Source organism: Mesoplodon bidens (assembly GCF_964165515.1).
Source record: "Mesoplodon bidens genome assembly, chromosome: 11".
NCBI classification, from domain to species: Eukaryota; Metazoa; Chordata; class Mammalia; order Artiodactyla; family Ziphiidae; genus Mesoplodon; species Mesoplodon bidens.
In genome coordinates this window covers 49,380,089-49,400,921 of record NC_138167.1, presented here as the reverse complement: position 1 = coordinate 49,400,921, position 20,833 = coordinate 49,380,089, and the positions used below count along the sequence as shown (strand labels likewise).

The window sequence follows — 20,833 nt, the reverse complement described above, 5'->3', positions numbered from 1 at the left end:
CTAATGATGTCCTTGAACCAAAATGAGGACACCAATTTAGGCACGGAAAGCATCACACGCCTACCAAGTTACAAGGATCATGTCAAAACTCACTTACCACACTGACAAAAAACACCATGCAGGTAAGAGAAAATCCACTGGTATAACCCAGGTAACCTAGGGGTTAGCAGAGAAATTCCGGAAGGTGAACATGGTGTCCACAATCAGCTTACCTCTTGGAATACAAAATGAAAATAAAAATGGAAAATGACTTTACCTAAATTTTTAAGAAGAGAAAGTGGAAGAATGATTCCAACTGACACAAATATGACGAGGTAGTTGCCATTGACATACCATTCTCTAGAAAAGAGAGACCAGAATATTAGGATCAGAAAAGACCAAGTAGAATGAGTCTCTTGATGTTACAGAGAGAGCAGAAGACATACCCAGTATTTTCTTCAAGTCCCATGAACGCTCTGATTACTTCAGGTAGTTCGTATTTAATAATGAAGAGGTAGCTTGACATGGCTAAAAGGGAAAACATGAGAGCTTAGTGGTGTGCACAACACCAAAGTCACAGGCAAGTTGTGAGAAGTCCAGGCATTGGTATACCCTTCCTTCTCAGTAACCCCCAAACCGAAAGAAAAGCCACCCACTATGTATTCTGTACTGTTTCCAAGTTCTTCTCATAAATAGACATTTGGCCCTTTGGCTCTTGCCTATGGACCTTTGCTAACAGTATCAATGCTGATTCTGTGTTAAATCCAGCTCTGAGGTTTTCAGTGAAGCTGCAGTTTCAAAGGTTTTTCCTCAATTGTTATAAGTCATCATGACCTTACTGAGTGTGCCTGTTTTAGTATCTAGAACTCGGGCGGGGGTCTGGCGGCCACAAAAGAACGGGGGGAATTGCAGGGTGGAGTTGGGTAGAATACATGTCACTCTGCCCTCCCTAGGTGGGCACCAGTTTAGTCCTCTGTAATCTCCCTAGGGGGCATACAAAATCTCAGACCACTGATTCTCCAAACTGGAGTCATACTGGATTGATTTAAAAAAAAAAAGTACAAGAGAGGATAGCTTCTCTAACCTTTGTCAATGAAGTTTTTTCTATATCCTTTGTCCAAATAAGAAATCATACAAAGTGGCAAAATTTCTTGAACGTCTAGATAAGTGATGTATGTGTGACCATGCACTCTTCTGAATACCTGATCTATAAAGTCTATAAACCCTCTCCCTGGAAAAATATTTATGCATACATATGCATAACATAAAATTTTGCCTACAATTGTAGGGATTTATGCAACATCCCTTTCCCAAGTCCATCCACTCAATGAAGAATAAGACTAATTTGCTATTTCACACGTGATCAAAAGACTCAATTGAAAATCAAACTGACAAGTTTCGCATTGCAAGGTTTAAGTGTGTGCTACATCCTTCTGGTGAATTTTTGCTAACAGACATTTAAAGCAGATATCTAAGTTGCAGATTGAACTATTAATAGCTTAAAATATTTCCTTAATCTCAAACAAAAGTAATAACGGTGATAACAATTCCCTACATTGTTTAGTTCTGCATATGATCAGCTGAAAATCCACGTGAAAGAGCAAGGTGCAACTTATCATCTTCATTCCACAGCTGAGGATATAAAAATTTTGAGAGCTTAACTGACATGTCCAAGATCGCACAGCTTGAAAATGACAGACCACATCCAAAATATAAGATCCCTGATTTCAGGCCAGTGTTTCTTCTCTATTGTGAAAATGAAATGATTTTTACAATATCTGATGTGTCTTCTGTAAACATGATTTGGTTAATCTTTACAAAGACCTTGGCTAAAGCTAAATCTTACAGAGGGTAAACAGAGGAGATATTTCTGATTAACTGGTTCAGTGAGGTACCATTCAATTTTAGAGCTATTAGTTGCTGACTCTCAGTGATGTCACCACTGTTAATGTGTTTGGTCTTCGAAAATTCAGAATGATCCAGACTTGTCTGGGTAATGTCAACATTATTCTGCTAATGGTCAGTGTTAATTTTTCAGGGGATTGAGAAAATTAAACGTTCTAAATGTGGAGTTGCTAAATACAGAAATACAGTGATTTCTTTTAGGCCACAATAACCACTAATCACATAGAGTAACCAAAGTGAGAGATTTTCAGGAAAGGTGTATGAAATTTCATCTCACTCCCTTAAAGCCACACTGTGGGGTGAGGGGCTTGACTGAGAGACCATGTTATAGTTTATTCCATTGTTTAGAAGCATAACAGTAGCTATACTTGGAACAATAGACAATGTTGTTGCCACTCAGCCTGTTGGGCTCAGGGCTAAGCATGTGTATGTCCAGTTAGTTCAGTGGTCCAAACAAGTATATTAGATCACCTATGAAGAGATCCTATGAAAAGCTTGATATTTTAAATCTTGATAAGGCTGAGAATTTGAACCAAATGTAAAGCAGTTTATTTGGTGGGGAATGGGGGACTTATATGCTTGGGACCCAATGCCAGTAAAATGAATGAAACAATTCCAGTGTTACTACCAAATTCTACCCAGGACTGTAGTCTTACGATACAAAAAATATGAAAGACATAAATACAAATCATTAAGATATGACTGATTTTATTTATCTGCCTACAAACTATCTGTTATCAGGAGCAGGTATAGTTGGATAAAGGTTACTAAAGAAATTGCTGCATTCTAGAAATACTAGATAATTTCAGTGATTTTATTAATCAAGAAGAATGACCTCCTTGCAAGATCTCTGTGCAAGTTTATTTATTGCAGCATTGTTTGCAATAGTAAAAAACTGGAAACGATCCAAAACTGTTCATCAAGGGATTCAGTAAACCAATTACGGTGTATTTATACAATGGAAAGCTCAAAAGCCATTAAAAAGAGTAATATGCAAAAACATTCAAGGCATATTGTTAAATAAAAAAAGCAAGCTGTAAATCAATATTAGAAGATGATACTGTTTTAACAGTAACAATATATTTGTTAAATTTGTCATAGAGGGGCTTCCCTGGTGGCGCAGTGGTTGAGAGTCCGCCTGCCGATGTAGGGGATACGGGTTCGTGCCCCGGTCCGGGAAGATCCCACATGCCGTGGAGCGGCTGGCCCCGTGAGCCATGGCCGCTGAGCCTGCGCTTCCGGAGCCTGTGCCCCACAACGGGAGAGGCCACAATAGTGAGAGGCCCACGTACCGCAAAAAAAAAAAAAAAAAAAAAAAAATTTGTCATAGAGGAAAACCTGGCATGGGTTTTTCTAAGGATGATTTACATAAACACTTCTTTGTAATTTATATATTTATGTAATGTTTTCCTTTTTTCACAATTAGCATATATTTGTCTTATAATTATAAAAATGCCATTTAAAAACAACCAGGAGGGCTCCAGTGACATGGATATTGAATCCAAGAACTGGAGAGGAAGGGTGCATGTACTGAACTTGTATTATTATGACACTGTGAGGATGAACTATTACTCTCAATTGCATAGGTGGAAAAATTGGACTCAGAGGTGTAAGTGATTTTCCCAAGGTCATAGACAGTGACAGAAACAAACTCAAATTCAGGTGTTATCAGGTGTCAAAAGTCTATTCTCTACTCATGGGTTTTAAAATGTCTTTTAAAAAACAGTGACATACCAGATATATACACACAAGGTTAAGGGAGCCCAGAAGAGCTAGTACCTAATAGCCTAGAGACCGATGGATCATGGAGCAAACAGAGGGAGAGCCAGAGAATGTGTATGTGTTAGGGCTGGAAGATTGTAAAAGTAGGGGAACTAAATATAGTTTGTTATAGTATGACACAGGACACATAGGGAACAGAGGATAGATAGACAGATAGGTAGAGAGACACAGAGAGAGAGATATTAGGGTTTGTAGGAAAGGTATCAGAAAGGTAGGCAAAGGAAAGATGATGAAAACCCTTATATGTCAGACTAAAGAGTTAAAATTTTATCTTGAAAATCACGAGGGCATGCTGAAGAAGTTTATGCATGTGAGAAGCAAGAGTAGATCTGAATTTGAGAAAGTTAATTTGGAAGATGAATTACAGATGGAAGAGGGGAAACTGAATACAGGAATAACAGGTAGATGTCTACTTTGCAGTAGTCTGAGCAGAAATAGTAATCACCTGAAGTGTGGTAGTGAGACCAGAAGGAGAGGAGAGATTCAAAGGCTAAATAGGAGAAAGAATGGATAAAAGCTGGTATTTGATTGGATTGTCAGGGTTAGGGAGAGAGGGAAAGGTTTAGGCTGACACCCAGCTTGGTGGCTTAAGAAACTGGATGCTGCTGGTATTGTTCACTGAGATGAAAGAACAGAAGTATAGAATAACAGGTTTGGGGACGGGGTAGGAGGTGAGGAAATAAGTTCCACTACGTGGTGATATAGTCCAGGTCGTGCAAGGAGACTTAGCCAGTAGGACATCTGAAATATGGGTCAAGATGCCTTTTGAGGGTCAAAGACACGATAGGACCAGTGAAGCTGGTGGGCATACATATCACCTGGAACACTATTAAAAATATGTACTTCTCAGCTCTCCTCTGGAAGTGAACATTCAGTAGGAATTAAAAGAATCTGTAGAACCAAGAAATCTGTGCTTTCTAATGCTTCCAAAGCTTAGCCAGATTTTTGCATTAGCACAATTTCTAGGGATACTCTACAATGGGCTGGCTCTGTGCAGGCTGTGTCTCAAGGACCCCAAAATTTGGCTATGTGCCTCAGATACTAAATTTTCCCTTTTATGAAATAAACTCAATCATACATGTGACACATCAACTGTTTGGGCAATGACAGATATAAGCACCAATGCTTTAACTTTTAAAAGTAATATTTAAAGCCATTTGAAATCAAGAAAGGTTTTATTTTATATTTTAATTCTAGAATTTATTTGGTAGGGTTTTATATAGTATTTCATTTCTTAGATATTGCCATTTTCAATTAAAGAGGGATTAAAGAGCAATTAAAGAGCAAATCTATTTAGGAAACTCTACTTTTGAAATTTAAAAATGATAAAACGGCTATTTTTCTGTATTTAAAGGGCCTATTCATTGCCATTGAGTTTTATTATTTCTTTCTTTCTTTTTCTTTTTTTTTTTTTTGGTACGCGGGCCTCTCACTGTTGTGGCCTCTCCCGTTGCGGAGCACAGGCTCCGGAGGCGCAGGCTTAGCGGCCATGGCTCATGGGCCCAGCCGCTCCGCGGCATGTGGGATCTTCCCGGACCGGGGCACGAACCCGTGTTCCCTGCATCGGCAGGCGGACTCTCAACCACTGCGCCACCAGGGAAGCCCGAGTTTTCTTATTTCTTGAACATCTTTTAGAAAGTTTAAATGGTTTGTTGAAAGCTAGATCCTCTTACCTCCAATGTTCTGCATTGTAATGGAAATAAAGGCTCCGATCTTCCCAGGCCATCCAAATGCCTTTTCACCTAGTTTTTCATAAATTAAAGATCCTGTAATCAAAAATGAAAGAAACTTGTTTTAAAAAAAACTGTTTTAGTGACTAAAATATTTCTATGTAATTCTACACTGGAGCCTCAAACATGTAAATAAACACCATATAGAAATTACAAACCCCAAATACGCAATCTCAAAAGCCATTACAAAATATGGTAAATGTTCCCCAAACAAGAAGCGATGCCTTCATACATCTTGGCTCCATGCAGCAAGTCAGAACTGTTATTTCTATCATCCACCAAAAGTCTTTTTCTCTATTTGGCTTGAACCTGAGCAGGTTGACTTTCACTTGTCCCACTTGCCCAGATAACTAAAAACATGGAGAGACCATGTGATTGGGGTTAGAAGAAAATGAAATGTAAAATTGACTAACACCATCCTATAGGTATAGAGCTAAAGACTTAAATACCCTTTGATGAGAATCAAAATAGCATGTCTTAGGTCTAGGGAGTAGCATACCTCCTTCCTTGGCAGTCTTTAATAAAAGATGAACTGAATAGAGAGATAGGATTGCCACAGCAAGCAGCATGATTCTGTGAAGGGAATAGAGAGGAGACAATAATGTTTCTACAAAAATTAAGATGTAATAATATTAGATGTTACAATACATTATTACACTGGTCTTTTCAATCATTAACTTTCCGAGAGTATGTGGATTTGGCAGAAGCTGAAAAATTCTTTTCAGAACTCCACCAATGCCCTTAAATGTCCCAGAACTGGAATTGGCTTTATTTTATGGGCCAAAACGTACTATTGGAAGTTCCTAACACACCTTTTTTAGTCTTTGATTCTACCCAGTAGTAGAATCTGGTTTATAACTTAGATGCTAAATGTATAGCAAAATTAGCAAATACTTACTCAGCATATGGGTATATGTACACCATATTTGCGTGATATTCCCATGAACATTTATAATTGAAGGGATATTCAATGACCTGACTAAACATTAATCTAAAATCTAGAAATACAGAAGTCAAAGCAAATTCTGAGCTCCGTTACTACTGAGTCTACATATTAGATGACAGTGATGAACCAGAGGGTCTGGCAATTGCCTGTATAATAGAGACAACAGAGAAAGGTAAGTCTAGGGTGCAGGAAAACCTTTGCTGTATTCAGAAAAATCATTTCTGGCTCAGGACCCTCCACATGTCCACAGGCATATATGATTTCTTTATGTATACAGTGATCGATGCTTCTCCAAAAAACAAGAATTGGACAGCAAAAATAAAGAGTGTAGGTAGAAGCAACTATATAATAAATTAAGGCACAATACTAAACTTTACCTGAAATTAAAAAAAAAAAAATCTTATCCTTTGTTTAATATGATGAGAGCGTACCAAACGGTCTCCCCTCAACTGATCTAATTCTTTGGTAATTTCTTGGGAAGTCAATGTTACAAACGTAGATTTAGACCACGAGTTACAAATGTTATAACTATTCTAGCTCTATTGTACTTTTTTTTTTCTTTCACAAAACATGTTCACCAGAACTGCCTAATCAATGTCTTATTTATACATTTTTCCATATACGTTATGAATTGACCTGTTTTAAAAGAATTATGTAAGTCAGATTATATAATTTTGTTCCCTGGAAAAATAATGAGCATACCCTGTATTCTAAATACATTTTCTACTTTGGCAGAAAATACTAAAAGTAACACCGATGAAATCCTATGTCACTTGTTGGGAATTAAGGGAGATTGCTGAATACAGTTCGGGCTACTTGGATACACAAAACACACCTCATGATATCTAGCTATGTAATTGTTCTGGCCAAATTAATCTGCTAAATGTTTACAGGCCTGAAATGAGGCTTTCAGTTTTAAAAGTGGAATACTCTCCTGCCATGAAAATGAACTCTAGGACTGGGGGGAGTGTTTCTTACTTCTATTCATCAGTGATCTATGAAAATTTCCTAATTAATTATTTTATTTTATTTATTTATTTGTGGTACACGGGCCTCTCACTGTTGTGGCCTCTCCCCTTGTGGAGCACAGGCTCCGGACGCGCAGGCTCCGTGGCCATGGTTCACGGGCCCAGCCGCTCTGCGGCATGTGGGGTCTTCCCGGACCGGGGCACGAACCCATGTCCCCTGTATCGGCAGGCGGACTCTCAACCACTGCGCCACCAGGGAAGCCCCCTAATTAATTTTAATGGTATGTGTAATTAGTAAGAAGAAGGCAGTCTTTTGTCTTAGAGATAGTGTACATTATAAAAGTGTACAACTATGCATATGAATATACCTCTAGCCATTAGGAGACAGAAAATTTTTAAACACTACTTTATTTCAAATGTGGCTTAGAAAAGTAAAGCTGATATCAAAACCCATTCAGCTAAAAAATACGACATCTAACAGTTCAATCAAAGCACTGACACAATATAAATATTTATAGTTCAGCCCGATCCGTAGCCCTCAAATAGCTGTGTGATTACCTAATCATAAGTGATATTCAGAACACAAATAGCATATATTTATAATATAAATGTTGCATTCTTAGACAGTTATTTAAGACTCCAGCACTGCATTAGGGGTTGTGATCTGCATTCATACTGATGCCTGACTAACATTAGACTTTATTCTTGTGAAGCATTTCACTGCCACCAACTGTGTCTTTGAAAATACCAGGCTGTACGTAATGCACAGATGTCTGTGGCTGTCTGTCACAGAAAATGTGGTGTCCATCCTCCAGGTTGGCTATGTGATGCTGCTACCACTAGGCAGCATTTGACCAAGTTTGGATAAAGTGCATTGGTTTAGGTATAAACTTTGGCCACTCTGCAAAATCCCCGTGCCAAGCACTGTTTCTAGGTCTTGGGGATACCGACATGCAGTGAGTAAAAACAGACATAGGCTCAACCCTTTGGAGATGATAGTCTAGAAAGGGAGAGAGACATTAACCAAATGAATCAGATGACTGCACTAAAATATTAACACTGTGATGAGTGTCTAATAAGGTGGTTTGTCCCCGTCACGGAGATTGGGGGAAGGCATAACTGAGGTGAGGCTGAGCTGAGTTGTGAGGAGTTAACTAGCTGAATAGGAAAGGAAAGAAGGTTCCAAGATCACGTGCAAAGGACCTGTGGTGAGAGGGAATGGCACCTTCATGGGGTGGAGAGAAGTTCACTGTGCCCAGTATATCTTGTATATAGGGGCACAGGGGATGGGACCAGGGCATGCAGGAATCTGTAGGTCTGGTTTGGGAAGGGATGTTTTTTCTAAGAGTGTGTATAAAGTCAGATTTCCTGCCAGGGAAGATCTTTTTAACTGTTAAACACCAAATTATTTTATAATGAATTACTTTGTAAAATGGTTTCTATGGACTGGTAGGGCTGTTCCAGCAGTTTGGGGGATTGGGCACATAAACTTTCTGCCATTTGGTATGATGATTAGACTGCTCTGATTACTTTTCATTGTTGTTTTATTTAAAAGGAAGAGAATATGTTAATATTTTCTCAGATTATTCCTATTCACTAAGATCAAACTTCAGATTAATTGAAAGAGCACCAGGTATGCATGGGCTTTGAACCAAGTGTAGATATGTCCATTCACTTACATAAAAAGGATGATCCCTGTGTTGGCCATGGCATAGGACAAGCCCAGGATTCCACTGCCCATGATGGCATTACTCAGATTGAATGAAGACATTCCAAAGGAGGTGGTTCCAGGATGCTTGAAGAAAAAGGGATGCGTGATAAGCAAACATTTGCCAAAGGACGAACCTTTTTTTGGATTATTCTTATCCTGTATTATCTTTACTGGAGGAGGCTACCATCCAATAGTGAAGATTAAGAGAAAATCACAGTGAATAAAAGTCATGACTCAACTTCAATAAAAGTGTGTAATTTTCAGTGGAATGTATTACTTGATTTAAGCAGGGGTCTCAGTAAAAATAAAAAATACAGGTTGAGTAATATAAAGAAGGGAAAGCATGTAGGATTGCAGATTACATTTGGGTTAGAATGATTTCTCCAAAAAAACAAATAAATTTCATAAATGATTTATGCAGCCATATGGCGAACAGGAAAAACAAGCCCTTATTCCAGTAAGGGCCTGAATAAACAGAGAATGTGCTGATCAAGGCTTGGAAAATTTCAGTCACTTTGTTTTTGCACAGAGACCCAGGTAGATCAGACATCCTCAAGTCCTGTTTACTGCCAGAAAGCAGAAAGTCACTTACATGTTCATCGTCATAATCTGCCAGCTTCTTTTTCCCCAAAAATCCATTTGTCAGAAATTTCTGACTTTCAGCATCTTCATTAGTAAATTGACTGAACACACACACACAAAGGAAAAGAAGACAATAAAAACATCTAGTAAATGCTCTGAGTTATACTTATGTTTCAGGTGATCTGTCACTGAATTAGGAGAGGAAAAACAAGACACTTAAGACTTTTTTTTCCTCTTCTCCTCCACAAACTACTGTTCCTTCCAGACCAATGACTGAGCCCCATTTATGAATATACTTTGGGAGGGAGGGAGAAAGTTATGAAGAAAGAAAATATTTTTTTAGTTGGGATCTTTTTTAAGCCACATTTCTTCTTCACACATTGACTATGTAAAAAAAAAAAAGAGAGAGAGAGAGAGAGAGAGAGTATAATTAGAGCTAATTTTGTTGCCATTTCGAGCCCTCCCAAAGAAAGGGAACAGAGTAGTGACTGAGTTTTCTCAACTGCTAATACACCATGATCAGAGGATCTTATTAATTCAGTAAATATTTATTAAGTGCCTTGGCACTGTGATCCCATCTCACTTGATGCTCAAATATCTCTGTGAGAGAAACTTCCATGTCTCTGCTCTAAATATGCGGCGACTATGGCTCAGAAGAGTGAGTTAGTGTGTCCAGCCGCACCAGATCCCAGGTCTATGGTCTCCCACAGTGCCATGCAGCCCTGGGCAGGGCACTGTAGCTGGTATGTTCCTCATTTTTGGCTCCATCTTTTTATAGACATATGCCTTGCTGGAAAGGAGTTGGATGGTAGCTCTGTGTTGTGTTTGGTTGTGTGTGAGGGTGTGTAGTTTAATTACTCTGAAAATGTACTTGAATTGTTAGACAATGAACGAAACTAAGAAAAACATTAAAGAAATCCAATGAATTAGTAGAAGAGTTGGGAGGACTTTAAGATGTCACTATCCATGGAACATTATGACTGCGGTCTACTTGGTACAGTCTGGAAGCTGCACATCCCCTGACAGTACTGGTCGGCTCCTGGAGCTCTATGCCAGAGGTTTTGAGGATATGGATCTAGTACTAGTCACATTTCCGAAAGGCTTGACTAATGAGTTCAGCTGCCACCATTGCATTTTGATACTGCAAAATATCACACAGGCTTTCTTTTTGTTACAGGAAATGCTCAAATATGTATGCTTCTTTAAAGTGCTTTATAATTAGATAGATCATAATTTTAGGGCATTTCTTGCATGAGAAAGTAAAATAAAATGATTGGAGAGTATTTTATTAAAATAACCCTTAGAAATATAAAAGGGGAAAATAATTATTATAGATCTGTACAAATGATCTCTTATAATAGAAGCTAATTCTGAATATATCTTTATGAGAAAGAGGGATAACAAGGTTACTTTCTGAGAATAGAGAACAATATAAAGTGTAGATAGAACGAGCAGACAAAATCATAAAGTTTTGTGTGCTTTTCTAAAACTCAAGAAGTGGATTTTCTTGAACCTCATGGTGTACAAGTTAGGAACATATCCTGTCATTTTTCTCCTATTTCTGGAAGGAAGTATAATGCCCTCAGATGCTGCCTTCTTCCATCTCTGCACTTCTGCACTCCCCCTCCCTTTTGTGCTTTATTTTAATGTCCGTAGTTAATATACTTGCTATGTGGAGACTGGTACATAATGTTCATAGTTGGAAACAGAGACCATAAGATGAACTGGAGCCCAAAATGAACCTAATGATTATAAAAACAAAAGTGTCATCTAGATTTAAACTCTGGAACGTCCAATGTTCTATTTTAACCTTAATCAATAAGTTAGAATCCTTTAGTCCATGAGTAATTTAAAAATTTTTAAATGTGAAAGTAAATAGACTTTCTCCTTTGAGGCATTTGCATGTTCATATTTTGGCATGAGATGAGTTGTAGTCAAAAAACATGCCAAGATTGAATAAAATATATGAGAAATGTCCCCAGTGTCTTCAATGATTTAATACCAAACCCAGCATATATTGAAAACATAAGTATAATGATTCCAAATAAATGTATTATGTTGAACTTCCCTCTAAATTTACATTTAAGAGATCTATCCAAACATAAACAAAACCCATCTTTTTAAAGTGATCATACAATTGCAAAATGATGACCCACTTGAGTCAGGAGTTACAAGCTAGGTCACTGTAAGTGTTCCAGAACACATTAACTGAAGCTAACAAAAGCATTCTTGCTCTTTCCATGATGGCTTTCAGAGGACCAAATGGAATGACTCTGTAGGGCTGTTCTTAGGACCATGTCCCCTTCAGCTCTGCCACCTCCATAGAGCTCATATCTGTGTGCATCCTTCTCAGAAACAAAAAAGCCCTCAGATTTGATCAATTTCCTGAGGGTGATCAAGTGGAGGGGGAAAAACAAAAGTTTACTGAGTATCATCTATCTCAAAGGCACTCACTTAATCCTCAGCAAAGTAGGTGTTGGTTTGCCATTCTGCATTTTCCACTGAAGCTCAAAGAAGATGAATATCTTCTCCAAGATCAGGTAACTCCTCTGCAGATTCCAAAGCCCTGGTTCTACCACATTGTGCTTCCTCAAGAGTCACCTAACTAGAAAGCATCACTTTTACATCTCCACAGCCTCTCTCGTCTGACAGCACTAACATTTACTGTGCTGGCTTCTTGGAGGAAGAGCAGTGCTTCCTCCCGACACCCTTCCTGGATGTTGTGAATGCAATAAGACGTCTTGGTTTGAGGATAATATTCTCTACTTCAGACCGAGATTTGGTCAAATATTCACTTCTGAATGTCTTAAGTCATGCATAATTTGTGTTATATAATATTTTGTGAGAAATTAATAAACTTATCAAATAACAGTTGTGCAGCTACTATGTACCAGGCAGTACCATTAACATGTTGTAGTGGCATCGTGACCATCTTGGACAGGGAGAGGTTACACAAAGCAGGGGGTGGTCACTTCTAACTGGGGGAAGGCTTCACAGGAGAACTAACATTGAGCTGAGTCTTGAAGGATGAGTGCAGTCAATAGAGAAAAAGGGTAAGGTGAGTGAGTAATACTAAAAAAAGGGCATTCCAGGCACACAGAGTTAATGAAGGAAAAGGAGCTCTGAGTGGCTCGACAAGGCTAGGAAAGAGGGTACAAACAGGGAGCAGGGCAAGAGATGGACAGGAAAGCTAGATGAGGGCCAGATCATGAAAGGCCTTATATGCCAAGCAATGTATGTATAGTCTAATCTTTCTCCTATAGCTAATGGGGAACCACTGAAAGTGTTTACCCAGGGATGGAACATAAGTCAATTTGCAATTGTAAAAGATTACTTTTGCAAGGGATGTGAAGGGCTAGTTGGAAGAGAGCAAAATATAAGACAGGAAGACAAACCAGGGCTGTTCTAGTAGACAGGTGACAGATGATGAGGGCCTATAGTAAGATGGCAATAGAATAGGTACAGACAAGTGGGGAGATTTGAAATATTAATGAGGTAGAACCAACCAGATATAGTTGAACATTGGATGTGCGGTTTTGGGGAAAGGATGGGCCAAAGTTGACACCAAACATCCTTTGATTGAGTTCCTGAATGATAGTGATGACTTTCACCAAGATGGGTTTGCTCGAGGAGGGGCAGAGTTTGAAGGGAATGGCAGTAGTTCAATATTAGACATTACAAGTTTGACTTTATCAATGAGGCAATTCAGACACATGAGTCATCCAGTAGAGATGTGTAGTAAACACATCTGTGAGTTGAAATAGAAGTGGAACAGGCAGAAGATATGGCATATGTTCAGTGGGTGAAGCCTGATGGCTGTGAATAAGCTTGATCATAGGACACTTTTAGCCAGAGAAGAATCCCTGCAGAACTCTGGAGATGTAGCAACACTTACAGGGCAGTCAGAGGAAGAGGAGTCTGAGAGAATAGTCCAAAAGGTAACAGAAGTGATAGGCTAATATCATTTAAATTATTCTATATTATTAATAGGGACAAGAACACTATAACTGCAATTCTAAATCACACAAAGGACTGATATACAATAATAATATAATAAAGTGTACTTCAGGATCAGAGAGTTGATGTGTTAACATCAAAGTCATTGTTATCTCTCAAATAGGTAATAAATCCAATTTTTCCCAACAAAAACCTTGTTTTCCATGTCCATAAATGTCTCTTATTTTTCCATGGAACCTGGTTATTTTAACCCCATACCTGCTCATTGCTGCCTTTTCTAAATTTCCCATCTCGGTGTAGCTATCTTGAATACTTTCTCCACTGATGCTCTCATCATCAGGTTCGATGTTGACATTGCTCAGTTCCATGGGATCCATTTGAGCTGTCAGCGCTTTCTTGTCCACACACAAGCTCCTTCAGTGTAAACAAGATACTGTACCTTCAGCTTGAGGCTCTTCTACTTGGAGTTATGTTCAGAACACTCTGTTCTGCACACAGAACACAAAATAAATCATTATAATTTACTTTAAATTAGATAAATAAACACTAGTCACTTATTTGTGTATGTTCTCTGTAAAAACATGGAAAGGAAGTAAACTCCTGAAAACTTCACATAAACATGTCCCCAAAGGTTCCATTACCCAATACAAAAAAAGAAAGAAAGAAAGAAAGAAAGATAAAGAAAATGGAAGAGAAAAAGGAAAATTCTTAATAAATTGCCAAATCATCAGGTATTTATAGAATGCCTATGTGTGGCAGGTGCTTTGCTAGTCACTGTAGGAAGAAAAAAAAATCTTAAGACATGGCAGCAGTCTTTAAGAAGCTTTAGCTATTTGTAAGCAGATTGCATGACTTAAAAGGTTGACAATAGTAAACTGTTGATAAAGGAAGATCTGCCAAGGCAGAATCTACCAGTGTCTCTACCAGCAGTAACACAGAAAATTACTGCTTTAATTTGTTAATTGGGCATGAAAGAATTAACACCACCAAAATGCTTGATAACATGCAACACAGGGTAGGATCAGCCTCAGGGAGCCACTTTCCAGGCACTTGGATCATGAAGCCAAAGTTAAGAATAGTAACAAAAGCAAGTACAGGTTTATCTTTGAATCAGCCTCAGTCACCATCTATATAAAGTTGAAATGCACTTTAACAAGAAAAGGGTCCAGCTTTTAGGTTCTGCTCTGCCTTTAATTCATTGGATTTCAGCACAAGTTATTTAACTTTGCTCTGCCTTTAATTCATTGGATTTCAGCACAAGTTATTTAACTTTTTGACCTCATTTTCCTCAACTGTAAAGTGAAAAGGGGTGGACTGGCACTGTGTTAAAAGATGCTATGAATCCATTAATGTTAATGTTCTGAAATTTTTACTATTGAAATTCTTGTTGAATCATTATATTGGGAGAAACACTATTACTCTTGGAATGTGTGGTTCTGGAACATGCACTACCCATTTGGTAAGGAAATCCTGAGTAGAGAAACTAACATAAAAATTGCTCCAGAATTCATGGAATCCACAAATCCCCTGACAAATATGAAACAGCCACATGAGAAGGTCTCCACCATCCAGTGCTGCAGCAGCACATCTGTGAAAGACAACTCACACTCAAAATGAGTTCATACCCCAAATCACAAAAGTTACCAATCACACATGGAAACTCATTAGGAGTGTCAGCAGGCACAAGAAATAATAAGATTCATACCCGAGTGACTACAAACTGCAAAGTAACTTAAAATGGACTTTAAAATTAATATAATAAAAAGTAATAAAAGATTCAAAATAAGAAATAACATCCACAGATTAAGAGCACGGTAAAAAAAAATCAGGCTAGTTTGAGAAACAGCCAATAAAAGAATTCTAAAAATAAAATATATAGTCATATAAAAAACTCAGCTGAAGGGAGAGTAATGAAACTGGAAAATAGATCAGTGGAAATCACTCAAATTACATCACAAAGAAAGAAAGAAAAATATAAAGAAGTTAAGAGACATGGGGAAGAAAAATGAGAAAAAGAAGGTTAAACATACCCTAATAGTTATTCTAATATGAGAAAATTATGAGACTAGGGAGAGACAAAAAGGACATAATGGCAAAGAATTGTTGGGAACTAAAGAAAGATAGTAGCTCTCCTGATTTAAAAAAACACACAGTACTTCAAGCAAGAGGAAGAAAAATGAATACATTAATATGAGGTAGTGTAAGTATATAACATCAAAGATGAAGAGAGAAATGTTAAAAGTACTAGAGAGAATAGAAGTAAAACACACATACAGTTAAAAAAGATAGGGCTTCCCTGGTGGCGCAGTGGTTGAGAGTCTGCTTGCTGATGCAGGGGACATGGGTTCGTGCCCCAGTCCGGGAAGATCGCACATGCCACGGAGCAGCTGGGCCCGTGAGCCATGGCCGCTGAGCCTGTGTGTCCGGAGCCTGTGCTCCGCAACGGGAGAGGCCACAACAGTGAGAGGCCCGCGTATCGCAAAATCAGTTTCACTTCCCAGTAGCAATCACTAACGACAGTTACTGTTTTTAGTTCTTCATTTAAAGTTAGTCATTCTAAATTTAAACTATTCACTAAAACCTCTCTGACTTGGTTTATCAACTCTAGACTGACACTTAGGAAGGATAAGGAAATTAGCATACTTCTTTCTATACTCCTAATTCCTTCCCCCACCCTTCTAATTGTTTCAGTTCATGAAATACTTCTACAATGTTGAGATGCATAATAATTTCATCCTATTCTGTAAAACAAATCACAATTTATCTAAAGGATGTTTCTGAACACTAAAAATGAATAATCAGTATTTACAACATTATGATTGTGTAAATAGTATGCCCAAAGAACCTATGGTATATTTGACTACATAATAAAGGAAATATAATCCTATATTACTAAAACTTTGAATGCAAACTATCCATGCCCTTTTACTTTCTGAATGGCTTCCTCCTCCATCCTCTGGGTCTTGTTCAGCTGCTAATGTTCCTTGAATGCCATGACATCTCCTTTCTTCAATTCATTTTGCATTGTGCTGAAATACTGCCTTGAATAACTTTTTTTCACACAATAGGTCCATGTTTGTAAACAGAATTTCTGAGTTGTGTCATATTGGAAAATGTCTTTACTTTGCCCTCAAACTTTTTTGATTGTTTGAATTCTAGATTCAAAATCATTTTCCTTCATAATGTTGAACATATTTGCCTCTTGATTTCTAGCTTCCACTGATGAGTCAGATTCTCATTTCTTTGATTTTTTTTTTCTTTTGGAGGGTTTTAGGATCCTTATCACAATCTGAAATTTCTCCAGTATGTAACTAGATGTGAGTAGTTTTAAAAATTCATCTTACACCACACGTGGAGAGCCCATTCATTGAAAAGACTTGTGTCTTTCTTCTGACCATGAAAATGTTCTACTATTTTAAATCTGTTTCCTCCCTCTAAAACTTGTATTAGTCATATATTGGACCACTTGATCTCTATTGCCAAGATTTTCTCTTTATTTCCCATCTCTTTATTACTCAATGTTCAGGGATAGTTCCTCAATGTCCAAAATAACAAATTTGATCTTCAGTTGTGTGACATTGTGATATAATAATAAATATATGGGCTTCCCTGGTGGCGCAGTGGTTGAGAGTCCGCCTGCCGATGCAGGGGACACAGGTTCGTGCCCCGGTCCGGGAAGATCCCACATGCCACGGAGCAGCTAGGCCCGTGAGCCATGGCCGCTGAGCCTGCGTGTCCGGAGCCTGTGCTCCGCAACGGGAGAGGCCACAACAGTGAGAGGCCCGCGTACCACAAAAAAAAAAGAAAAAAAAAAATAATAATAATAATAAATATATATTTGATCTTCATCCTCATTCCTGGCACAGAGCTCCAAATGTAATACAATAAATTAATATTTGGGTTTTGTCCCCAGTTCCTGAAATAGCTCTGGAGTGATAAAGGGGTTTTTGTCATTGTTGTTATTCATAGCAAGACCCTTTCAAACACACCTGAGTTTACGTTAATGAAGTGACTTTTGTAAAGTCCCTAAGGATGGGGGGGATGGTTGCCAGGGGAACCAACCAAGTGATTAGAGAGTTGGAGCTTTCAGCCCCACTTCCAACCTCCTGGGAGAGGAGAGTGGGTGGGGACTCACTAATGGCCAGTGAGTTAATCAGTCATGCCTAGTTAATGAAGCCTCCATAAAAAATCCTAACTAAAGGGGTTTAGAGAGCTTCTGGATTGGTTACCATATGGAGGTGCTAGGAGGGTGGCACACCAGGCAAGGGCATGAAAGCTCTGAGATCCTCCCCCTCATACTTTGTCCTATGCATCTCTGCCATCTGGCAGTTCCTGAATTATATCCTTCTATAATAAACCAGTAATCTAGTAAGTAACTGTTTTCCTGAGTTCTGTGAGCAATTCTAGAAAATTATTAAATCTGATTTATAGCCGGCTGGCCAGAAGTACAGGAGGTCTGGACTTGCCATTGCATCTTAAGTGGAGGCAGTCTTGTGGGACTGAGCCCTTAACCTGTGGGAACTGATGTTGATTCCAGGAAACAGTGTCAGAACTGACTGAATTGTAGGACTCCCAGCTGGTGTGGGAGAATTTGTCAGTGTGAGAAAAACCCATACTTCTGGTATCAGAAGAAAGTATTAAGAGTAGAGTAGAAAAACATTGTTTACTTTTAAGCTGTACCCATTTTATTTTTCAACCTGCCCACTAATTATTTTTCACACTCATGTTTTTAATTTCTGAGAATCTGTTCAGTCTCTTCCTCTCTTTTCATGACATCTTTTTTTGTTTGTTTTACAGATGCAGTATTTACTCAACCCTTTCTAAGGCTATTGATTAGAAGTTTCCAAAAGCTCTCTTTATCCCCTAAATTATGTCTTTTTTTTCTGGAGTTATTCAGTTTGCTAATCTTGGCCCTTCTCTTCCATAAGCCTGGTTTTCCTTAAACTCTTAGCGATCCTAGGTTGTCTGTTCATATTTGTGAATGAAGAATATATTGGTTAGCTTAGAAAGCTAGTCCTTGGGGTTTCTCTGAAATCTTGCAGGCTCATTACACTGATGGGTTGCTCCCTCGTGGGTCCTGGGTAAGTGGCATCTATGCACCCGGTCTGTGTGCAGAACACCTGCAGGACCCCACTCACAGACACAGCTGGCACTGTAGGCAAGGTGCCTCTGGAAGAAAAACACAGTGATATATTTTCCCCTTTTGATGGAGCTTCCATTCCTGCTTGTTATCCCTTTTTGCCTGCTGTGGAGGCCCTGATATTTATTATAGAGTCCATTCTCAGGCTCTCTTTCAGACTAGATTACAGCCTTATCCTTTGGGCTAAAGAGGAAGCCCAAACAGACCAAGAGTCCAAACCAAGGCTCCTTGGTGAAGACCTGGTCATTGGTTGTTGGTGATTCATGCCTCCTCTTTGTATATATTGACTTAACTTGGAACCGCTACTGGGTCCTTCTGGAAAAAAGCTCATTTACCTGGTTTACCCCGGTTCCTTTTCTCTTTCACAGGTTTTCTAGCCCTATCTGCTTCCTGGCTTCTAGGAATTCTTAAAACTTCCATTTGTTATTGACACTGCTATTATTTTACAGAACTTTTGTGGTTTTGTTCTTTTAAGAAGTACCATTTTGTTTGAAGTTTCATTCTTTGAATCCCTCAAAGGTAGGTCATAAGCCCCCCTATTTTAGTCTACCCTCAAAGCTTCATAAACCAAGGAATCCTCAAGTCACAGCTTTGACCCAGGCCTGTACTGTGATCTCCAGTTCCAAGTGTCCAGATATACACTTGCATAACTCAAAGGTAGTTTAAATTCAATGTGTCTAAAAATCTAATTTGTGACAGTTCCCCTTCTTCCAATATTTCCTCTCCAAAGAATGTTGTCACCATTTATCCACCTCCTCAAATAAGAAATATCAGTCTCCTATTATAATTTTTTTATCCCTTACATCCAGCCTTTTCCAAAGTCTAGTTGATTTTACAAACAAATTATTTTTCAAATTAGGCTACTTCTTTCCCTTTCTTACACCATCAGTCTTGTCCAAGCGACCATCATTTCTTACAGTGTCAATTGCAACAATTGTAATTGATGCCTTGAGTCCTTTCTTGCCTACTTTCTCCCTCCTCATTCATTTTCCACACAACATCCAGAGTGATCTTTTAAAAACAAAACTTAGATCATGTCATTTATTTGCATAAAACCTTCTATTGTCTTCACTTTACTCTTAGGATAAAGTCTAAGATTCTCAGCATGCCCACAAGGTTCCACATGGTGCCTCCACTTCTGGCTTCATTCCTTTCACACTCTCCCCACCTCGCTGTACTAGCTACTCTGGCCTCCTTTCCATTTCAGGGACTTCCCAAGTTCTCTATCACCTCAGGCCATTTGCACATTCAGGTCACTGTGCCTGGAATGATCTCCCCCTCCTGCATGCCACGATTTGCTTAGTCAATCCCTCTGGGGGATTACAAGAGTATACATGTCAGCAGTCCTGGGGACTTCAGCTAAAGTCTATTTCACACTGTACTTATTCATAGGAGCCTCATTAATTTCATTCACATTAAGCAATGCTAATCCTAGGGTTAAAAACAAAAGAGAAAATGTCAAACACTCTTATGGTACTTACTACTTGCCAGACATTATTACAAGGGCTTCACATCTATCAACTCATTTAATTCTCACAGCATCCTACTGAGGTAGGTACTATTTTTGTTCTTATTCCCATTTTACAGATGAGGTAATGAAAATCCAGAGGGGTTGAGCATCCTCTATGCTACACCACCTCTGTGCTGCTGTCTCTACTACAGAGAACTAAAGCCCAGACGGAACAGAAAATCTGGTTTTGGTGATAAATAGAACTGGTTGTAAGTCCTGACCAAATTAACTTAACTTCTGACTTTCTGTCATCCCATATGCAAAATGAGAATAAAGCAGTGTGAGTGTTTAAATGATATTATGCATGGCAAAGTTTGGTTTATAGTAAGCCCTCAATAAATTTAAATCCCTCTTCCCTCTCCCAATCATCAGAATTTAATTACTGCCTACATCTGCATGCAAATGTGTATAGTATTTCATATGAATATCCACACATGCATATAATTTACCATAGGCAGTTAGAGGACCTTACAGTTCTCAAACTCTCACAAACATTGTAAGCAAGGTAGGTACTCCTTCACAAATAAGAAAATTGAGACCTAATCTTATACTATTTTTACCATATATAAAACACTTATTTCATTCTGTTTTGAAGATGGTAAGATAGATCCCATGAAGTATGA

The 20,833-nt window shown here is 38.5% G+C and overlaps 1 protein-coding gene across 4 annotated transcripts in view; it reads right to left on the bottom strand.

The window, feature by feature from the left end:
* SLC38A4 (solute carrier family 38 member 4) overlaps window positions 1–20,833 on the bottom strand; it is a 68,449-nt gene that overhangs the window by 15,866 nt on the left and 31,750 nt on the right. For all 4 annotated transcript variants that reach the window (XM_081248362.1, XM_081248360.1, XM_081248363.1 and 1 more), the window contains exons 2-9: window positions 13,819–14,048; window positions 9,614–9,704; window positions 8,990–9,105; window positions 5,896–5,969; window positions 5,340–5,432; window positions 426–507; window positions 257–339; window positions 98–156 (exon numbers count right to left, since the gene is read on the bottom strand). In XM_081248362.1, the coding sequence (XP_081104488.1) occupies window positions 98–156; window positions 257–339; window positions 426–507; window positions 5,340–5,432; window positions 5,896–5,969; window positions 8,990–9,105; window positions 9,614–9,704; window positions 13,819–13,937 (717 nt within the window). In that variant the 5' untranslated portion in view covers window positions 13,938–14,048. The remainder of the gene's footprint in view (window positions 1–97; window positions 157–256; window positions 340–425; window positions 508–5,339; window positions 5,433–5,895; window positions 5,970–8,989; window positions 9,106–9,613; window positions 9,705–13,818; window positions 14,049–20,833) is intronic.